This window comes from Diceros bicornis, chromosome 14 (assembly GCF_020826845.1).
Source record: "Diceros bicornis minor isolate mBicDic1 chromosome 14, mDicBic1.mat.cur, whole genome shotgun sequence".
NCBI lineage: Eukaryota > Metazoa > Chordata > Mammalia > Perissodactyla > Rhinocerotidae > Diceros > Diceros bicornis.
In genome coordinates, this window is record NC_080753.1 from 2575863 (window position 1) to 2596993 (window position 21131).

At 38.1% G+C, this 21131-nt stretch overlaps 1 protein-coding gene across 1 annotated transcript in view; it reads right to left on the bottom strand.

Annotated features, from left to right (window-relative positions):
- COL19A1 (collagen type XIX alpha 1 chain) overlaps positions 1–21131 on the bottom strand; it is a 297565-nt gene that overhangs the window by 164224 nt on the left and 112210 nt on the right. Inside the window, exons 11-13 of the mRNA XM_058553922.1 lie at positions 17850–17903; positions 8882–8935; positions 7273–7308 (exon numbers count right to left, since the gene is read on the bottom strand). Coding sequence (XP_058409905.1) covers positions 7273–7308; positions 8882–8935; positions 17850–17903 — 144 coding nt within the window. The remainder of the gene's footprint in view (positions 1–7272; positions 7309–8881; positions 8936–17849; positions 17904–21131) is intronic.

Genomic DNA, 21131 nt, shown 5'->3' on the forward strand with positions numbered 1-21131 from the left:
CAAGGCCGCATATGTGCTTGGATCTGATTCTGGGCTCTTTGTGTATTAAAAACTAAAATGTCCACTAACGCTAAACTTTGGTGAGATGGGGATACTATAGGAAGCCTCATAAAATGGTGATTATACTGAATAGCCACTTTGGAGAGCCATCAGGCAGTACCCTGTTAAACTGAAAAAAGGCATACTTGCTTACCCAATACCTCCACTTCTAGAAGAAAAATCCCACACGTGCATTAGAGACAAGCACAAATACATTCATGGTACACTATTACTAAAAGAAAAAACAGGAAAAAAACCCAAATGTTCACCAATTTAAAAATGCCGAGTGGTACGGTCATGTGATGAAAGACCATAGATCAATTAAAAAGAACGAAACTGATCTACAAGATCAGTAGTGATGAATTTCAAAACCAGTAGGATAGGGAGAAAATTTGCAAATATTTATTTATAAGAGGATACCATTTATGTTAATGAAAAAAGCACAACATATAATATATTGTTTTAACTGCATATCTATGAGGTAAATGTGCAGTAATATTAACATCATCGTCAATATAGCAGCTCCCCCAGGGTGAAAAGAAAGAAAAACAGGCATCTAATAATGTTTTTGTTTGTTTAAAAAATCTGAAGCAAATGTTACAAATTATTAACATTTGTTTATTTTGGATAATAGTACTGATTATAGCATGCAGTCTGCATTAAACAATCTCTAAGTAATTTTTAATTTAAATTTGATATTTTGAGATGGACGTCGATGTCCCAGTCAGCTAGTCCCCAGAAAGCTCTGGTGTCTACGCTGAGCTGCACCACACGCTCTCATTACCCGCCCCATCTCTGGTGGGCACTTGATTTCCTAAACTCTGGCTTGGAGATAAAAGGAAGTTGGATTTTAAAAATTTAATTACTGTAATAGTTTAGAACATCTCCGTGATATCTCTTTACCGTTTCCTGCCCTAGATTTAAATAATGCATGCAGTAGAAGTTAAAAGCTGAGGTTTTACAACAAATCCAGTTAAAACATGGGCATAGGACCTGAATAGATGTTTTTCCAAAGATGATACTCAAATGGCCACCAGCTACATGAAAAGATGCTCAACACCACTAATCATCAGGGAAATGCAAATCAAAACCACAGTGAGATATCACCTCACACCTGTTAGAATGGCTAACATCACAAACACAAGAGATAGGGGCCAGAGCAGTGGCACAGCGGTTAAGTGCGCACACTCCACTTCGGCGGCCTGGGGCTTGCAGATTTGGATCCCGGGCGCAGACTGACGCACCTCTTGTCAAGCCATGCTGTGGCGGCATCCCATATAAAGTGGAGGAAGATGGGCAGGATGTTAGCCCAGGGCCAGTCTTCCTCAGCAAAAAAAGAGGAGGATTGGCATCGGAAGTTAGCTCAGGGCTAATCTTCCTCATACATGCAAAAAAAGACAAGAGATAACAAGTGTTGGTGAGGATGTGGAGAAAAGGGAACCGCTGTGCACTGTTGGCGGGAATGTAAATTGGTGCAGCCGCTATGGAAAACAGTATGGAGGTTCCTCACACAATTGAAATAGAACTACCATATGATCCAGCATTCCACATTCCATATCCAAAGGCAATGAAATTACTATCTTAAAGCAATATCTGCATACCCATGTTCATTCCAGCATTATTCACAGTAGCCAGGACATGAAAACAATCAAAGTGTTCACTGATTGATGAATGTGATATATTGATTGATTGATTGATATACTTATTTATTATATATTTATTCATTCATTCACTTATTTATTCATGTATAAAAAGAAGGAAATCCTGCCATTTGAAACAACATGGATAAAACTTGATGGCCTTATGCTAAGTGAAATAAGTCAGACTAAAAGACAAATACTGTATGGTCTCACTTATTTGTGGAATCTAAAAAAACTAAACTCATAAAAACAGAGAGCAGATTGCCAGGAGTGGGAGGTAGAGGAAATGGGTGAAGGTGATCAAAGATAAAAACTTCTTGTTATAAGACGAATAAATTCTGGGGATGTAATGCACAGCACGGTGACTAGAGTTAACAATACTGTACCATATATTTTAAAGTTGCTAAGAGAATAGATTTTAAAAATTCTCATCACACACACAAAAACTTGTAACTATGAGGTGATAGATGTGTTAATTAACCTTATTGTGGTAATAACTTTGCAACATATACATATACAACAAATTCACTACATTGTATATCTTAAACTTACACAATGTTATATGTAAATTATATCTCAATAAAACTGGAAAAAATAAAATAGAATAAAAAGAGAATGGTACGTCTTTAAATAAAATTATATGCCTAAGTCAAAAAAAAAAAAAAAAAAGCTTAGGTTTTAGAATCAAACAGGTATTTGAATATGAGCTCTGTCACTCATCACCTCTGTCACCTCAGGCAAATTACTTATATTTTCCAGTCCTCAATTCCCTCCCCTGCTATGTGGTCACAATTGTTTTCTACCCACAGGGTTGTTTAGGGAATGGTTTAGACAACACGTGGTGAGCACTCAATGAACGTTTGCCATATTTATTGTTGTTACTATCATCATTACTTAGAATATAACAAGGTGTTGTGTCGTTTTTAAAAAATGGCTATCATTTTGATATATGAAAAAGGATAAGGAAAGAATGATCAACTAATTAGTTTAAATCAGGTAAAAGAATCTCATATTTATTTCTTTGGGACATTAAAATTGCACTTATTGTAAGCTAGTATAATAGCTTACTATGTTTACACAATAGTTAATTTAGTACTAAACTAATTAGTGAATTTGGTATCATCCAAAAAGAGGCTGCAAAGAAATCAAAGTGATTTGATTAAATTTTTTATTTTCAACCAGCTGTGTTTGCTGAAAATATGCCTAGTGAGAGATACATGGAAGTGGGTTTATGGTGGCAAGCACAGATTTCCTTTCTTTTTATTTTATTTTTTTTGTGTGATTCAACCACATTCTCACCTTTTGAGAGGAAAGGAGTTTCATTCTTCTTACCGTATCTCCAGAGGGCATTTTGCAGAACAAAAGCATTTAGGGCAGATTCTTGGACACTGTTTTATAGACTACTTTCCAGATGTTCTACTTATAGAGTCACAAACTTGTTCTTAAATTTATTCCTTAGTCTTTTGTTGTTGGAATAATGTAGAAAGGCTATAAAGTAAAGGAAGTAACTGGGAAGATTCACAAGTTTATTAATGTTGTATCAAAAAGTATCATTCAATTTTTTTCCAAGTCAAGTAGACTGACAGAACATTTAAAGGTTAAAGGATGTGACAGTTAATGCCGTAACGGTTAATCTCTATGAAGTTTTGACAGGCTCCAGATTTCTCTTTTCTTCCTCCCTTCTTTCCTTCCTTCCTCCCTTCCTTCTGTATTTCTCCCCGTCCTCCTCCTCCTCCTCTTCCTCTTCCTCCTCCTCCTTCTTTTTAGCTTTTTCTTTTGTCTGAGGCAGTTCTGTCCACATGATCCGTGAACATGAAGCTATAGGAGGATTCAAATGCTATCAAAGGGATTCAATTGTGGAATTTTAAATGGGATCTCATTTCTGCAGATAACGAAGGAGTTTACTGCACACTGCATTTGCAAACCGCAGCACCCTTTTGGCTGGTTTTCTCAGGAAGAGGTTTCCGTATGTTGGAGAGCGAGGAGCTGCTGGTCACTGGCAGCAAGAAGACTTCAAGGTGGCGGGACAGGGAAAGGTGGAAGGAGTAGGGGCTGCTGTGTTGAATCCAATTAATGAAGCTGTGTCTAGGCCTGCGGTCTGTGCTTCACACCACCTCCTCGACCTTACCTTTCCTTACATCCTCTACTCTTGGCCTCTCTTACTCCCTACCCATCTCCTCCACTGAGACCCAATTATACACAACCAGTTACAAGAAAAAGTATAAATGAGAAACAAAGTAACATTGAATAAAAACAGATGGATAGCTTTACGTATTAGATTTTTTAAGTGAAATGGTTCTATGTGATTTTTAAAATTTAAAATAATAGCCGAAGCATGGTCATCCACAGGGACACAAAAATAACAGCGATAAACACAACCCTCCACAAAAATGTTCTGCATCAAAATGGATTGCCCTGCATGAGTGCACTCGATGTTTCTACATGCTCAGTTACTATTTCTCTCAATTTATTATTAATAAAAATACAGATAAAGGAAAACAAATATCGCATGTATGTTTTGGAGGGAAAAAAGTGTTCAGCTTTTTTTCCTTGTTTGCTCAGGGCAGCTCAGCTCTGTACCCTTCGACAGTCTCTGGAATTCTGCATACTCGAGCTGCTAATGCTTGTGGTCCTGCTCAAGAATGGACTGTTGAGGGACTTGCTAGTAAATGTGGAGATAGATGTCCATCCTCTATAACCAAGTAATTAGAAGCAAATCACAGTTATTAACAGAGAGTCTGGCATTTCCTGGAAGCTTCTGAAAGTAATCAGATTGGGTGCTTTTGATACAAATACTGATGCAATGAGTAATTCTAAAATGTTAGCTCAAGCTGGGAAAGAGGAAGCTGTGGGGAAAAGCATTCGACACGGTCTCAGAGCATTAGTTCTTAGACTTGGCTGCACGTTGGAAGTGCTTGGGAACAATTTAAGATGACTGTTGCCTGGGTCCTTCCCCAGAGGTTTTGACTTGATTGGTATATGGTGCAGCCTGGGAATTGTAGTTTTTAAAGCACCTCAGGTGATTCTGATGTGCAGTACAGGTGGAGAACCACAGACCTACGAAAAGAGGCAGTGAGTCTGCAGTGCAGCTGGGGAATATTGGGTGCTAAGCCCTAGGGCTCAGAATGTGGTCTGAGGAGCAGCAGACTCTGCATCCTCTAGTCACAAGTGTAGACACTCATGCTCTCACCTCAGACTTATGGAATAAAATATGCATTTGAACGAGACCCCTGAATGTTCGAATGCACATTACATTTTGAGAAGCATTAAGGCTTCTGAGCCCACAGGAGTCCTTGAATGGCTGGGTAAGGGTGGTAATTAAAGGAAACTTCCTGGCCCTAATCTCCTCCGCTTAACCAAGCAGGCTTCAATCTTAATTTAGTTTTACTAGTATGCCTCCCTAATGGAAAGAGATATTTCTTTATTACCATGCATTAAGTTGGATTTCAGATGAAAGCCAGACTTCTTCAAAAGTCTAAAAGAATTTTCCAAGTAGGAAAAAAGCTTGTTCCATTATAGTGCCCATAAACAGTGGCTTTCAACTCCAGTTGCACATTTAGAACTACCTGAAGAGCTTTTTAAATATGCCGGCTCCACATCAGGTCTACTGAGTTATAATTTCTGGGGGTGGAGGCCCACAGCGGCATGTTCTAAAGCTCTCCGTGGAGCTAGTGTGCGGCTGGGTTTAAGAACCACTGTGGATGCACTCTAAATTCATTGACTCCTATATATTCGTGCCTCGTAAATCCAAATGTGGTGGCATCAGCCATTTTGGCTCCCTTGAAGATTGTTATCAACCACTTTATCAAAATGTATCAACCTGCACTGTAAGACCAATGAAATATTTAGTGCATGGTAAGTTGGTATTCATTTCAGTTCACCCCTATTTCATAGTTAACAGTTGATTATCTACATTAACAAAGTAATGACATGCATATAAATAGTAATACCCAAATAATATTAATATTTTACTTTATGAAATAAAACATTTCATTTCACAGTCTCTTTGCCTTGTCCTATCATTAGACGAGCATAAAAATTAGCTTGTATTGCCTTGGTACCCGCCAGCTGCATAGTGCAAAGAGACATCACTAGGGTGAGACTTGCCAGGAAGACATCAGCTGTCATTAGAAATCCGCAAAATAGATACAGTCCTATACAATTTTCTGACTGAGGGGCCAACATTGCGTATCAGGTGAAATGATACGCACAGATTGCATTTTGTCTTCAGACACAAGTTGAAAATGATGAGGCAACCAGACAACTCAATGGAGTGACGGAGGGGACAACTTAGAAGAATAAGCTGTGACTCAACCAACACGAGCAGGCTTACCTCTAAATCACTGCCAGATAATTTTTAAAATCAACTCCACAAAGTATAAAAAATGGAATAGTGTGTAGTTAAAACCGCCTCTCAAATAAATAGTTTTTATTTCCATCTTGAAAATAAAAGCTTCAAGCACAGAATTCCACTTTAAATTGAAGTTGGTTATTCCTAAGTCAGTCATCTGTTTGGTTCCTTAGATTTTCCATTTATGAAGAAATATTTGTCCTTGAAGTAAGCATTGCAAAGATTATTTGTGTAAGGCATTATTAACGTCTTGTTCAGAATGACGTTTTCAAGTGCAAAGATAAACATAAACGTTATCAAAGCCACACAGCCTCTGACAGCCCCGTGCTGCCTGTTGGAAGAGCTCTGTCCAGATGCTGGAAGACTACCTTAAACCTGACCTTCTGCAGTCAGGACAGGTCTTTGAAAACTGATGATTTGAATTCTTAATTTATGTCATTAGGTAATATCAACATAAAATTCGAGAGACCTCAGGCTACAAATGATCCTACTTAAAAAACTTTCCTCTTTTTCATTAGGATTAGAGTCAGTCCTAGACCAAATCTTTAAGGTAAATGAGAATCCTTAATGGCCTATGAAGAAAATCTATAACAGTAAATTGTATCTAAATAAAAAAGCATTATATATGTATGATTAAATGCTTAATAAATGATGAGCCATTTACTTGAGAACAATCCCATTATGTGCACATTATAAACTTTTCTCATAAATCTGTTACTGAAATTTCACCATTTTATTATTTGCAGATCTTAGAAGCAAATCACGTAGGGATACACAATGGTCTTGGGCAGGTTTGGGGGGAATGCACCAATCAGCTGAAATAGGGAACCGTTTTTACCCCTTAGGTGATTATAGTTTATTTTGTTCTTTTACAGTTTTCAGGGTAAGTAGAACTGTCTCTGCTTCCATTAAATTTAAATGTCATGTTAATGTATAATCAATGTATAATCAAACATTTAAGGGGCAAAATTATGAACCATACGGAAGGTAGAGGAAATTGCTCAGGATAGGTACTGCTTCCAGACTCTGCTAGTAACTACCTACATGACCTCAGGTTAACCACTTCACTGTTGTGGGCAGACACCCGTCTTTAAAATCTGGAGGTTTGGCTAGATCTACTCTAAGGTCACTTGCAATTCTCAAAATACCCTATGGCTTAAATTTGGTTTAGTCACGATGTAGTGTGAATAATAAACAGGATAACGTATTTCAATTTTGAATATTGATTTCAAGAATACTTACAGTTAAGGCTGGTGGTCCTGGAGGTCCCATATCTCCCTAAAATAGATTTTAAAAAGCTGTAATTACCAATAGTCCTATTTTGCACATATTACTTATACATATTCTGAATGGATAGAAGCAATATCCAGATAAATCTTGAAGGAAAGAAAAATAGAATTTTATCTTGATAAAAGTTTCCGCACAATGAACAATGCATCATGTGCTTTTAGCTCTCCTGATATAAATATCACCTTGTGCACCCCCATGCTTTTTGCAGCAGCAGAACTTGTGAAAAGCTAAAATAATCTAATTTCTATTCTTTTGTCTACTAATCCAAAATTAGAAAGAATATCTCTTCCAATATGGTTACTTGCCAGTGGAGCAGCTGGGAAATGTCACAACGAGAGATAATTTTTCTGACGAAGTTAGAATGAGGATCAGCAGAAATAATAAGTGAGTCTCCCCATTTCATGCCTTCCAGCTGCAAGAAGTGGTCCCATTGCCTCTTCTAAAGCTCTGCTGAATTGGCATCACACTTGCCACCAGTTGTAAGAGGCTTTGCCTATATTTATGCATTTTTAAATATTAAAATTGCTTTGCTGACCTATGTGAATACAAATTACCAGGTAGATACATTGACAAATCATTCAAAATCTTTAAAAAATGATTCATCTAAAAGTTCACTATTTTCCAATTTATAAATATGTCACCTATATGCTTTATTGCATCAGCACCTGTATTTATTTCATAAGAACTCATAGTTATGAAGACCAAGCATCTGACATTATGGAGACCACAAACTGTGTGGCACAGGGAGGCTGTATTCTTATGCTGAGATTTTTTTCCACGACTTTTTCTTTTCTCGTCTCTTATAGTCACCTGAAAAGTTAAAACTTAGCATTGTGTAATCATTATTTTGGGGGAACAATTGAATAAAAATAACCAATAGTTGTTAAGGAACATTGGTGTAGCTTAAATCAACCACTGAGGACCGATTTGCAAGATCAGCTTTAACGCAGAAGTAGATATTGAAGATAGACAAGGACTTCTAAATGCACTAAGAACGGACACAAAATACAGTGCAGAACACCCACACATTCAAGCTTCATCAGATTGGGATCATCCAATGACCTCACTCGAAATGACTCTTGCTTTTACTCTTTCTTAACTCTCTCTTCAAGGTCGTTGCCAATTATAAAACGGCATATGAGAAGAGGTGGCAGCAAATGGACCATTTAGACTAGGACTGAGGCACAAAGCTAGCCTCCTTCACCCCAAAGGCCACCTGCCTCACCACTACGGTAGCAGCTCAGCACTGCTAGCAGAGTCCCCAATGCAGGACACGGCTGCTAACTTAGTGCTGGAATACCCTATGCTGTTAAGCAAGGAGAGAAAAGGAAAATCTTACAAGCACAAATTAATGTTGACTAGCAGTTGTGCATTTAGTCTCTTCAAACTGACTAGACGAACCAAAAGGTTTCCCTGTTCAGATGCTTTTCACGTAACAGCCTTTGGTTAATTTTAACACAACTAACTTTGGGCAGTTAAACATTATTAATGAAAAGTCACTGCATAGGTTCTCAGGGTTTTCTTCAGAAAAGATTAGCACTTTCCTGGGTGAATACGATACCTTTTCTCCTTTCAGGCCAGGTGGACCATGAGGACCCAAGTCACCTTTCAAACCCTGTACAAAGAATACAACCAATGTGATTTCTATACACAGTTCACAGAATGCTTCAATTTCTAACAAGTCATTTGTCACAAAATAAATCATAATTTACTGAACTCCCAAATCCCATTCTTCAGTGTGTGGTATAGAGAGAACTAGAGACAACTGGCACTAAAGTGACAAGTGACATCTGTGCTGTGGTGGTGCAGATACACTCAGTCAGCACGGGGCCTCAATACTGCATATTTGTGCAACTTTGCTTCCTGCTCAAATTACATTAATTCACCATCTGGGAGAACATCATTTAGATCTACACGGGCTTTTAAGTATCCACTTTGGATTAAATGTGTGGATGTTGTAAATACCTCTGATTTAGCATTGATTTGGCCTTTACAAAGCTTGCCAAAAAAATTCAAGATTTAAATCAAAAACATTTTTATGTCTCCATCAAGAAATCTAATTGTGGGGGAAAAATGAATGAAGGATGTATTCTTTTCCTATGACTCACAAAGCTGGGGCTAAAATGTAATCTCTTTCCTCTTTTAAAGTACCCTTTTAGTTCTCTAATTCCTGTCTTTTTTTTTTTTTTTACCTGGATTTATAAAAATATCAAATGAAACTAAATAAGACAAAGACAGCATATCGGATAACTATATTCATGAGTCTTCTGGACTCTTGAGTGTTTCAGTGGGCATTTAGTTGATCCGACTCAGAAATGCCCGCTTTCAAGAAGACCTCACTAGATTTCACTGTAGGAGCTCAGTTCTACAGTTGAGTGCATTCACAGTGTAAATAAAAAGAAAGTTAGGCAGACATCCTGGCTGTGTGGTAAACAGGAAAAGAGATCTTTCCTCGTCCTTAATTTAACACGTTGGATGAGGGAAGAACAATAATGGAAAAAAGAAATGTTCTGAAGCCACACGACGCACAGTGAGTCCCAGTGTCTCCCTGTTCCTAGCTGAGGGCTCCAGCTGTTCCTGCTCTGACACTTTGTAGCGAATAAACAACGCCAAATGCCATCACCTGTAACTTCTCAATACAGACGCCAAGGATGAATTTAAATGAACAAAAGAAAACTGGTTACTTAAAGTAATCTTGTTGCAGAGAGTATGTGAAAACTAGTCTGACACTTTAAGAAAAAAAAATTTAATGGATGAAAACAGCAACTAATTGGCAAAAAACCTTTGTAGCTGCACAAATACCTTCACAGATAAAATTCATAGCTTTGTTTCTTCTATCATTACCTTGGATTATTTACAGAACCAGGATGAGTGAAAATTAAATCATATTTGAGATGTGATATTCTCTTATTATTTGAAATATCCATTCCTTCCCAAACCAAGCAACACATACTCTATTTGTATACGCCTCTGGAGTAAAACTTGGCACCAACGTCTTCTCAACACTTGGGGGAAGAAAACTGCCATTTCTCTGAATAGATTTTATCCTTAATTCACTCTTGCATTCACCCGTTTATTCAGTAAACATGTATCGTATACCGTGTGAGATCACATTTCTAACCTCAGTACCGTCCACTACAGCAGCCATGAGCCACAGGGAGCTCTCAAGTTCTTGAAATGCCACTAGTCTGAGTTGAAATGTGCTGTGAGTGTAAAATACCATGAGGTTTTTGATATTTAGTACAAAAAAGAATGTAAAATAGCTCATTAATAATTTTTATACTGATTACATATTGAAATGATAACATTTGTTATATGGAATTAAATAAAATATATTGTTAAAATTACTTTCACCTGTTTCCTTTTACCTTTCTTAATGTGTCTACTAGAAAATGTAATATATTTACATTTGCCTTGAATTTGTAATACTATATTTAAAAATATAATATTATATACATATAATATTCATAATATGTATAATACATAATATTTCTATTAGTGTTATTTAGAGATACAAAAAAGAACGAGAAGTTGACAAAGACTCTCACTTTGACCAAATTTTAGTCGGGCTCCTCTGAGCTGTCTTCTTTACTAGGCCTCAACCTTGGCCCCCACCCTGTCCTGTTTTTGGCCTGCCTAGCCCAGTTTTGGCAAGAATCTTGCTAAGTAAGTTTAGAGAGAATCCCCCATCCTTGATATCTGATGAAGTCCCTCATCCCCCACCTTTGATGTATAAGTCTTTGGACTGTCTTCAGCAAGAATCCTGTTAAGTCAGTTTAGCAAGAATTCCTCTATCCTTGATGTCTGCTCTTGGTAATTTTGCACCCACTGACCCCGTCACTCTGTTGGTTGGCTATAAATCCCCACCATCCTTCTTGCCTTCAGAGTTGAGCCCAATCTCTCTCCTCTACTGCAATACTCCTATTGCAATAGTCTTAAACAAAAAGACCTCCTTACCATTTTAACAAGTGTCAGATTAATTTTTTCCTTAACAAAGTCAAGAGTCCTGCCCTTATAGAACTCATATTATAAGAGGAGGGTGACTGACGACAAACAGGTCAACAGGCTGAACGTGATAAGAGTGAAGGGGGAGAGCTGCTGCTCCGGGGGGGTGGTTGGAAACAGCCTCTGTGCGGAGGTGACATTTGTGGTTTCAGAGGACCCAGCCGTATGATGATCCTGGGGAGAAGTGTTGTGGGTAGAGGGAACAGCAAGCACAAAAGCCTGCAGGGTGCAAGGAGCGTCCTGAGCTGCAGGTCAGGAGCAGGGGATCAAGTCAAGGTGAGCCAGGGGTCACAGTACATAAAGAACTGCAGGCCATGGCAAGAAGAATGGGTTTTGTTCTAAGTGCAACGAGAAGCCACTTAGTGTTTTAGCAGGGAAATGACAGGATGTGACTGTGTTCCCCCGCCCCCCCCAAAAAAAAATCACTTTGGCTACAATGTGAAAATAGATTGTACTCAGCAAGAGTAGAAGCAGAACAGGGGCTATCAGAGCTTCCAGGCCAGAAGGCAAGACGGTGGGACAAGGGAGCCACAGTGGAGATGGAGAGAAGTGGTTAGAACTGGCACCTAGGAAGGCAGGACCTGCAGATATGCCAGAAATGGGGACAGGCAAGGGAAGCATCAAGGCTGATTCGTACTCGGCTTAAGTAACTGGCTAGGAGGCTGTGTCACTTACCAAGCTGAAAATTTATTAAAAAGAGATTTTCTCTTTTCTTGCTCGTGTAACACTATCCAGAGAAAAGACAAACATGAAGAAAGAAATGGCTGAGAAAGGCATCAAGTACCCATTTATTCAACTAGTATTGTTGAACCTCTACAAACATGCAAGACTAAACCCTATAGTCCTATGAACATATAAACATGAAAATATTATTTTTAAAAATGGAAGGGAACATTAAACACAACATTCAGGAAAATGGCTAACTCTGGGGTGGGCAAGAGATTACATTGAATTCCAGTTATTACTATGATTCATAACCATCACATATGTTACATGTTACAAAAATATTATTTTAGTCATAAAATAATATGTTAAAAATTTTTCAACATTCCTGCCTGACAAACTAACCCTAACTATAACTTTTGGGGAAGGGACTGATTGGCAGTTGAACCAGCTAACTATCACTGTTTCTCTCAACTACGGTCAGGAAGGGGGTGGGGGAATAATGCAACCAATTACAAGTCAATGCGAATATTGAGTACTCTTCTAGATGGACATGACGGTTCCAGAGAGGCCTAATTCTACCGGAAGTGCTCAAGACTTCTGGAGAGTCAGGAAAGGAATGGCATTTTACATGTCATCTTTGGTAAGTTATTTAAGCTTCCCTATGAAATAGATATAAATAATAGTTATCTTGAAGGGTTGTTCTGAGAACCATATGTCGTAGAAACACTTAACACATGGTAGGAACTTAATAAATGTTGCTTTTACTTTTCAAGTCCAAGTCTAAAGGACAATTAATAGTTTGGTCTGTTCAGTGTTGTACTCAGTTTGATGGATATGTAACAACTGTGCTTTAACTCACTTAGGATAAAATGCAATTGAGAAGTATCGCATCTGCCAAGCTCCTACTTTTACGGCCACTGAAGTAGGCCATGTAACTCATGTCCTGTGACAAAGTACAATGTCGTTAAGGCCAGGGCACCATAATGGGCTCTGAGAAACAGATCAGTAATGCTTTTCTCAAGTGCAGTTTTTCTCCTCGTGTCACACTGTTGCTGCCATCAATGGTTATTGAGTACTGGGGAGAAAAAGACACAGCACTCACCATAAAGCATAAAGAACTAAATGGAACAGACTCTGAATTTCATATCGAATATGATAGGCATCTATTATCAAGGTTTTCAATAAAATTCACATATATAAAGATTATCAAAAGCACAGTAGTTGACTCTGTATGTTATGTGGAGACAGGAACCCTTATGTAAGGCAGATAAAAGCTGAAGGAGAGTATTACAACTAGAATTATAAAAGCAGGTAGACTATGAAATTAATCTTTATTGGAAGACCTACTACTCATGGTACATAGCATCTTCAAAAATCAGAAAATGATATAAAATAATGTTATTTGTTAAAATTTTTAACTCATCAATCAGTTCTTTGCCCATCTTCCACTGACTGCATCAAATTCCCTATCAGTGGCACCAGCTGTCGCCAGCTATCTCAGCTTTGTGATTTCAATATTTTTGTATTCAGTATTGCAGATTGCATTAGTATAAGGAGATTAACATGATTATTTTAGGAACATCAGATGCTGTAATTCTGATAAGGGATGGTTGAAAGACAATAATAAAGATGCAGAGGAAGAGACTAAACCGAATGATTGAAATCTACTTTTCTAAGATTATATAATCCCACAAAAACAAATAAATGAAAAGATATTTCTATTTGAGATAAATGTGTTTTATTCAACCCAGTTTCTAATAATACCAAATGTTTACATAGCTCTTACTGTATATGAGACACTGTTCTAAATGTTTTATGAATGATAACCCCTTTCATCCTCATAAAAAAAGAAATAAAAAAGAAGCTTTGAGGTAAGTGCTATTAATATTATCATCCCATTGTGCAAATGAAGAAACTGAGGCAGAGAGAACAAGTAATGTACCAAGTAGGATGCCAGCTAGGCAGCGGCAGAAGCCACATTAACGACTTTATAAGTCTCCCTCTCAAGTGCATTCTAAGGTGGCATTGTTGAATGTATCTCATAATAGGTCACAATCAAAATCATTTAATCATAAACCAGAATGTGTGTAAAGCCGAGGTCTTGCATTTTGAAGGCTAAATTCTAGCAATTCAAATTTTTGACCATTTCAATCTGTTTGGCCTGCATTATTTAAACAATTAGGGAAATATGAACATGTGTTTTTAGTCCAATACTCCAATACCTTGGAGATCAATCCAAAGTTTACACACACACACACACACACACACACACACCCCGTCAAGGATGCATTTAGAAAGGTATCAGGGCCATTTTTTTTTTTTTTGTCCTAATGATTAAGAGCTGCTACTGGCATTGAGTTGTTGAGCCTCAAGAATGCTAAACACTCTGCTCTTGCAAGACAGTCCCATATGACAAAGAATTGTCTTGCCCCAAATACCAACAGTGTCCCATTGAGGAAGATTGAACTGTTGCATACTGCCCTTTAAATAAGGTTTACATTTTCCAAAGTGGGCTTGCCCATTTTGTGGGAAAGCTGAAACAGAAGAAATTATTAAAGGATACATTTACATCAAGATATACATAATACTCAAGAATAAAGACTACAAAAAAAAGCTTTTGAATTCATTTAGTAGGAATATTAAATTCGTCCAATTTTCTCTGACTTGGAAAGTAGCTAGAGTGAGCTGGCCCATTGAGTTTATTCACTCTGCATTCTAACAGGATGTTTCTGAAGTTATAATCCCCATCTTGGCTTGATTTTAATTCAAATTGAAATAGCTATTATAAAACCCGTCATTCTCTAAGAATGTGTACCTGCACTTATTGAAAGTCAGAGAGAACTGTCATGATTGCTGAATGATTTTAGTTTGCAGAGTCAGTTTATTTTAGCATTGAAAAACAGGCAATGACAACTGCAGCATGATTTAGTTGGAAAATAGAGACTTTTCAGTCAAACATGTAGGACTAAAGGCTGATTTTACCATTTTCTAAAAGAAAGTTGCTTAATTTCCCAGGCCTTCATTTCTTGCCTCTGAAAATAGGGATGCTATCATCTCCCATGCCCACTCGCCCAGAAAGCTGGGGTACGGATCAAATTTCAAATTCCTTGTGAAAAGTTTATGAACTATAACACAATATTAACACCACCACCACCAATGATGTAATAACGGAGCATCTGTGTATCTTCCTCGGACTTAAAGTCATTCTCGTGACAGGAGAGGGGAAAAAAGGAGAACTTTCATTACTTTTTATTATTTCTCCTTTGTCATGACTCCTGAATATCTTTGGCAAAATTAAGGGAGGAAAATACTATCATCTACACATTAATTAAGTACCCAAGTGAGAAAAGTTAATGTGCTTTGTCGTGTACCTAATGAGCTACATTAAACAGTGATAGTGCTAAAGAAATTATACGCTGCAATGGGGGCAAAGGCTCCTCCCAGATCCTTCTTGGAGAGGAGAGGTCACCCTGCCTGCCACTCTGTGGGCTCTCTCAACAAGTTGGTCTTGTTGAGATTCGGAGCTCACGCAGCAGCTGCCAGAGCATCTGGGCATGTAGCAGGCACTCCAACACACGTGTGCATCAATCAGTTAATTCTAAAAAGCCACATCACCTTACTTTCAGATAACATAAGAAAAATTTCCAAATTTCTAAGTTAATGTGAACACACTTTGGGTTCCAACCCCTCATATCTCCTTCCAGTTTTAGTCAAGTGTTTGGACAAATCCTTCCTCTATTTCAATTCTAACATTATCTTAATGAACTTCTAAAAATCTTTGTTTTGCTCCTCCATCTCAGAGAGCCCACAGACACGTAGCTTGGTTATCTTTGGCAACATTGTTGTTATTTTCTATCAACCTTCCTGCATATCACAAGATAACATCCTTCCCATAATGCGTGGTCAAAATCTTGGGCTATTTTGAGTTTTCACTGCTATAAAGTGCCAAATTACGTATGTTTTACCTCTGCAATATCCCTATCTGTGCACGCACTCCCTTCTATCTCTGTTACCCTAGTTTAGGCTCTAATTACTTATATTTTAGACTATTATAATCATCTCTCAGTTTTTAAAATGAAAATTTAGCAAATGATTACTGAGAACTTACTCAGTCCAAACACTTACTAAGAACTAGAGATTCCAAGAAATGGTCTTTGGCCTCATGAAAAGTACGATAGAAAGAACAAAAACATAGGCAAAGGCCCAAATTCTATCCCTTTTATAGAACACGCTGGGAAACGGATCTTCCTTTAAACGTAGCCGGGACCCGCCTGCCCCACGTGCAGAGGGGAGAGCGAGCACTTCATATCCGGCAGCCCGCACTGGCTCCAGCTGGCTCGTCTCTTGTTCCTCTACATTGCCTTACATGTCGCAGGAAGTCCAAAAACCTGAATGAAGGCTTCAAACTGCATCATGACTTTCAAGTTCATAATCTTACTAATTTCTTTGTATAAAATGACAGGACATTACAGTGATGGAGACTTTAGAATCTATTCTATTACTTGACGGACTCGGAGAAGTGATTTTCTCAACTAGCAACAGACCTGGGACACAACTGGCCTTGGGCTCTCCCCTCCAGAACTCTTACCACTACAGCAGGCACCTCAGGACAGGGTAGGGAGGTGAATCAGATGCTCTATTTAAGTGTAGGGCCAACAGCTGTGACATGCAGTGTCCTGATGTACAAAGGAGGTAGAGAAGATGCAGACTCCTCCAGCTGCAAGCCCCTGAGGCTAGCTCCATTCTTTGGTGTAGAAAGCCACTTCACAGGCGAGAGGAACAAGAATGAGGGTCATATTCGAGACGTGCCTGAGGCTTCTTAGGAAGTAAGAGAGTAAAGCCGCGGGGTCAGAGCAGCAAGCCAGTGTTAACTAGGAGGCTTAACTCCTGAGATATTTCTCTTTTGGTGGCACGCCCCCCCCCCCCCCCACACACACACTTCAGATATCTCTCTTACTTTGTCCACAGGCCCCAGGGACTGTGTGATCAGCCTCCTTCCCACTGTGATGATCAACTGCACACAAGATGGGCTTCATAACACCTCTAGGGCGTTAGGGAACCAAATCCGGCCTCCTTATTCTTTTATCCACAAAGCAAGTAGTGCAGCCCTTCAGAACCTTTCTAAAACATTTTTATGCAAGTGAAAAAAAGGAAACTGTGGAAAAAATAACCCTCCTTGTAGACACTTCCCCCAGTAAAGTTAGTATATCTATAGTCAATGGTGAGTTTGACCCGAAGTAAGAGTATTCTGCATTTCAGAGGAAAACCAGATTTGGGCTATCCTTTACGTTTCATCACAAGAACCAATGTGAAGCTCCAGAGGGATAAAATCCTAGGGTAAAGGGGAGGAGATGCTAGGACTTGAAGATGTTATTGGGGATGGTATCCCTGAGGTTGAAGAACTGCACAGTGGAGGGTGAGCAACACACACACACAGGCCTCCCTTCCTTCCTCCCTTTCCTTTCACCACTGCCATCCTACCTACATAGATCCCTCAGTGGACAAAGATTTGGGGTAAGATGAAAAGTGAACCCTGGGTAAGAACACAGGCCACAGCAGAAGGTATGTGAGAAGAAAAAAGACAGAGAAAGGAAGAGAGGGAAAATGCAAGCCAGAAACAGCAAGGAAGAAAGGGCTGTTAAGGATGAGCACAAGTATGAAATACACAAAATATATAAAACTAAGGAACTACCTGTAACGAAACTAAAAATCCCAGGCCTCTACTGAGCCACGTCCTTGATTCTTGATGCCCTGATTGTGACTAGTTCTTCCAAAGATAGTTGAATCTTAGTAGTATTAGAGAGTCAGCATATTTCAGTATGTAAACAGCATATTAGAAAAAAGAGAGCTAGGCTTACATCTTGTCCATTAATGCCAGGCAGCCCTGGATCTCCTTTTTCTCCTTGTTCACCCTAGAAAGAAACAATTTATACAATGAAAAATGTTACATCTGACAACCTTTACTAAGAAAAAACAAGAGTTACATTGTTTGGGTATTAATAACAACATGATTACTTTGCTAATCCCTTGAAAGAAACATTTATTAAAAAAACAATTCTGAGGCCTAAAACCAAAGAGAAGTTTAAAGGTTCAAAGAAAAGCTGCATAAAAGTGATTAAAAGGATAGAAATAGAACAAAGATTATTTATTTTCTTCCATAAGCAACAAGGAACTTTCTTGAGGGCAATTTGCCAATATACGTCAAGGGTCTTAAATCTGTTCATTTCATTTGGCCCAGTGATTTTGCTTCTCAGAATGTATCCTAAGGAAATAATTAGAGATGAAAAGTCTTAAGGCACTAGAATGTAGAGTGGAATGCAATTTATAGTAGCAAGAAAAAGGGAAACTTCCTAAATGCCCACAGCAGGAAACTGGTTAAATAAAATACCATACATGGATATGATAGAATATGATGCAGCCCTTAAAATCATGTTTATGAATTTTATTTTATGCTATAGGAAAGCTCTCATGATGTAAAAAGTAAGACACAAGTAATGGATTAACAAATTTAGTGAATAAGTGTTAATCAGTACCTATTTTTATTACTTTAAAGTTATAAACATTTAAAATGGCCACTAATACCATTGTTGATGACACATACTCATAGTGACATATATATATGAATTACCTTCTGAAAGGTTTATACTTGTATTAGTGCATTCTGTTTATCTGTAGTATAATTCAAAAATTAAAAAAAAAAATGCCTGTCCACCTATCCATCTACCTACCTATCTGCGTATTCATTTACCTATGGGTCTTAGAAACAACACTGGAAGAAAATAAATCAGAACAATAAAAGTGGTTAACCTATGCATTCTGTGATTATGGATGATTTTTTCCCCCTTCATTATACTCCTCAGTGTTTTTCAATTTTTTAAAGCAATAAACATATATTATCTCTATAATTAGTAAAGTGTTCAAAATAAAAGAATATATTATGTATAGAAAAACTCATCCAAGGTCCAAGTCTATCACATATCACTCTGTGTGTGTGTGTATACTAATAGTAGTACTTATCTCTGCTTTGTGCCACCTAGGTGATTTTTACACTCTTCTTTATATATTCTGTTGTTCTTTTTTTCTGCAATGAACATTATTATTTGCAAAATAAATTAAAGAAAAGCAAGCACCTGATTTTAAGAGACAATATATTAAACATTCTATAAGCAGAAATACACATGTACGGTCCCAATCATTTAATACTACGTATTATTAACTTGATTACTGGAATATAAGAAATGTATAGACATTATGTACAGGAGAAACAAAAGTGTATATGAACACATTCAGTGCAATGGGTTCAAGTTAGAAAGAAGCTGAAGATTTCAAACTGAAAATGGAGAGGAAAGCAGGTGCCCCGCAGCTGTGCTGTCCAGTATGGCAGCCACCAGCCACAGGGGGCTATTTAAACAAATCTGAAATTCAGTCATTCAGTTGCCCTAGCCACAGCTCAAGTGCTCAGCAGTGCCTCTATATTGGACTGTGCAGATTAGAATATCTCCGTCCTCACAGAAATTCCATTGGACATGTGCATCTAGAGGATGCTATATATGATAGAAAGCAAAATGAGAATGAAGAAGCTCAGAAACACACAGAAGAAAATGTCTATGTAGTAAGGGGATCAGAAACAACACGGTGTCTAGATGTTGACACAAAATCTGTTCAGCATAAGTTAATAGAATAAATTGAAATTTTTGACCCCAGAAGACAAATATAATTCCATGGATATCATTAACTTTCAGAATGTAACTAGGGCCGGCCCAGTGGCTTAGCGGTTAAGTGCACGCGCTCCGCTGCTGGCGGCCCGGGTTCGGATCCCGGGTGTGCACCGACGCACCGCTTCTCCGGCCATGCTGAGGCCGCGTCCCACATACAGCAGCTAGAAGGATGTGCAGCTATGACATACAACTATCTGCTGGGGCTTTGGGGGAAAAAATAAATAAATAAAATCTTTAAAAAAAAAAAGAATGTAACTAAAAATGAGTATAGTCTTTATTTAAAATTAATGGTTCTCACAGACAGAAAAAATAAGTAACTCTAAATACTAAGCAGATACACACCTACAGGGAAATCTGCAAGCTTGACAATGGTACTAAAAGTTAAATAATAATAATAATATCATAGAGAACAGAGTTGGTATTCTGATGGGGTTTGTGCTGCACAGCAAGAGGATGAGAGCACAGCAAAGGGCTCAAGAAGAAACACGTTGCTTCAACTTGATTGCTGGCAAAGTCTGCAATGGATTTTAAAAACTATAATTTTTAATATAAAAAGTAAGTAAAAGTCACTGTGATCAAATATGGTTTATAAAAAACAAGTCATTTACTTTATTGTGATCATTGTTACCAAGCCCTTCTGTAATGTATACTATGTGCCAAGCACTGCTTTCAGCATCTTGCAATTCTATGACAATTTAGGATAAAGACGTATTACCCTCACTTTACAGATGAGGGAACTGAAGACAGAGAGATTAAGTAACTTGCTCAAGGTCACACAACTTCTAAGTGGCAGAACTCTGACTCAATCCAGACAGTATGGCCCCAGGTTCTGTGCTCTAAAACTATTAAGCTCATTTGCTTTTGAAACCTACCAGGAATAACCAAAAATACAATGTATCTGGGTTTCTGCAAAGCAGGAGGCAAAGTCTCTGACAATGCTCCTCAGAGCAGAAAATGGAAATACAGGGCAGGTAATATCACTGTTGATGAGTATGTAACTGGCAGAGGAATGGTACCCACTCACTTGCCTCCCTTCCTTCCCTCTCTCTTTCTCTCTCTCTCTCACTCTCCTATCAAGGCCTCTTGGCATTATTGACATTGCTTGTTGTGGGGCTGTCCTGTAGATTGTAGGACGTTAAGTATCATCCTGGCCTCTACTTACTAGAGGCCAGTAGCCAGCCTTTCCCCCACCCCCTCTACCCTCAGTCCTGACAAACAAAAAAGTCTTCAGATATTGCCAAATTTTCCATAGAGGGTGAAATTGCCTCCAGTTGAGAACCACTGATATATTATATATTATAATATATATGTAACAGATTTATTATATGAAATGTTACAACAGACTGAAACAATATGCTATAATAAGCAACATAGACTTTATTAGAAACAAATGTGCAATCTTGCATTTAAGTTAACTCTGGG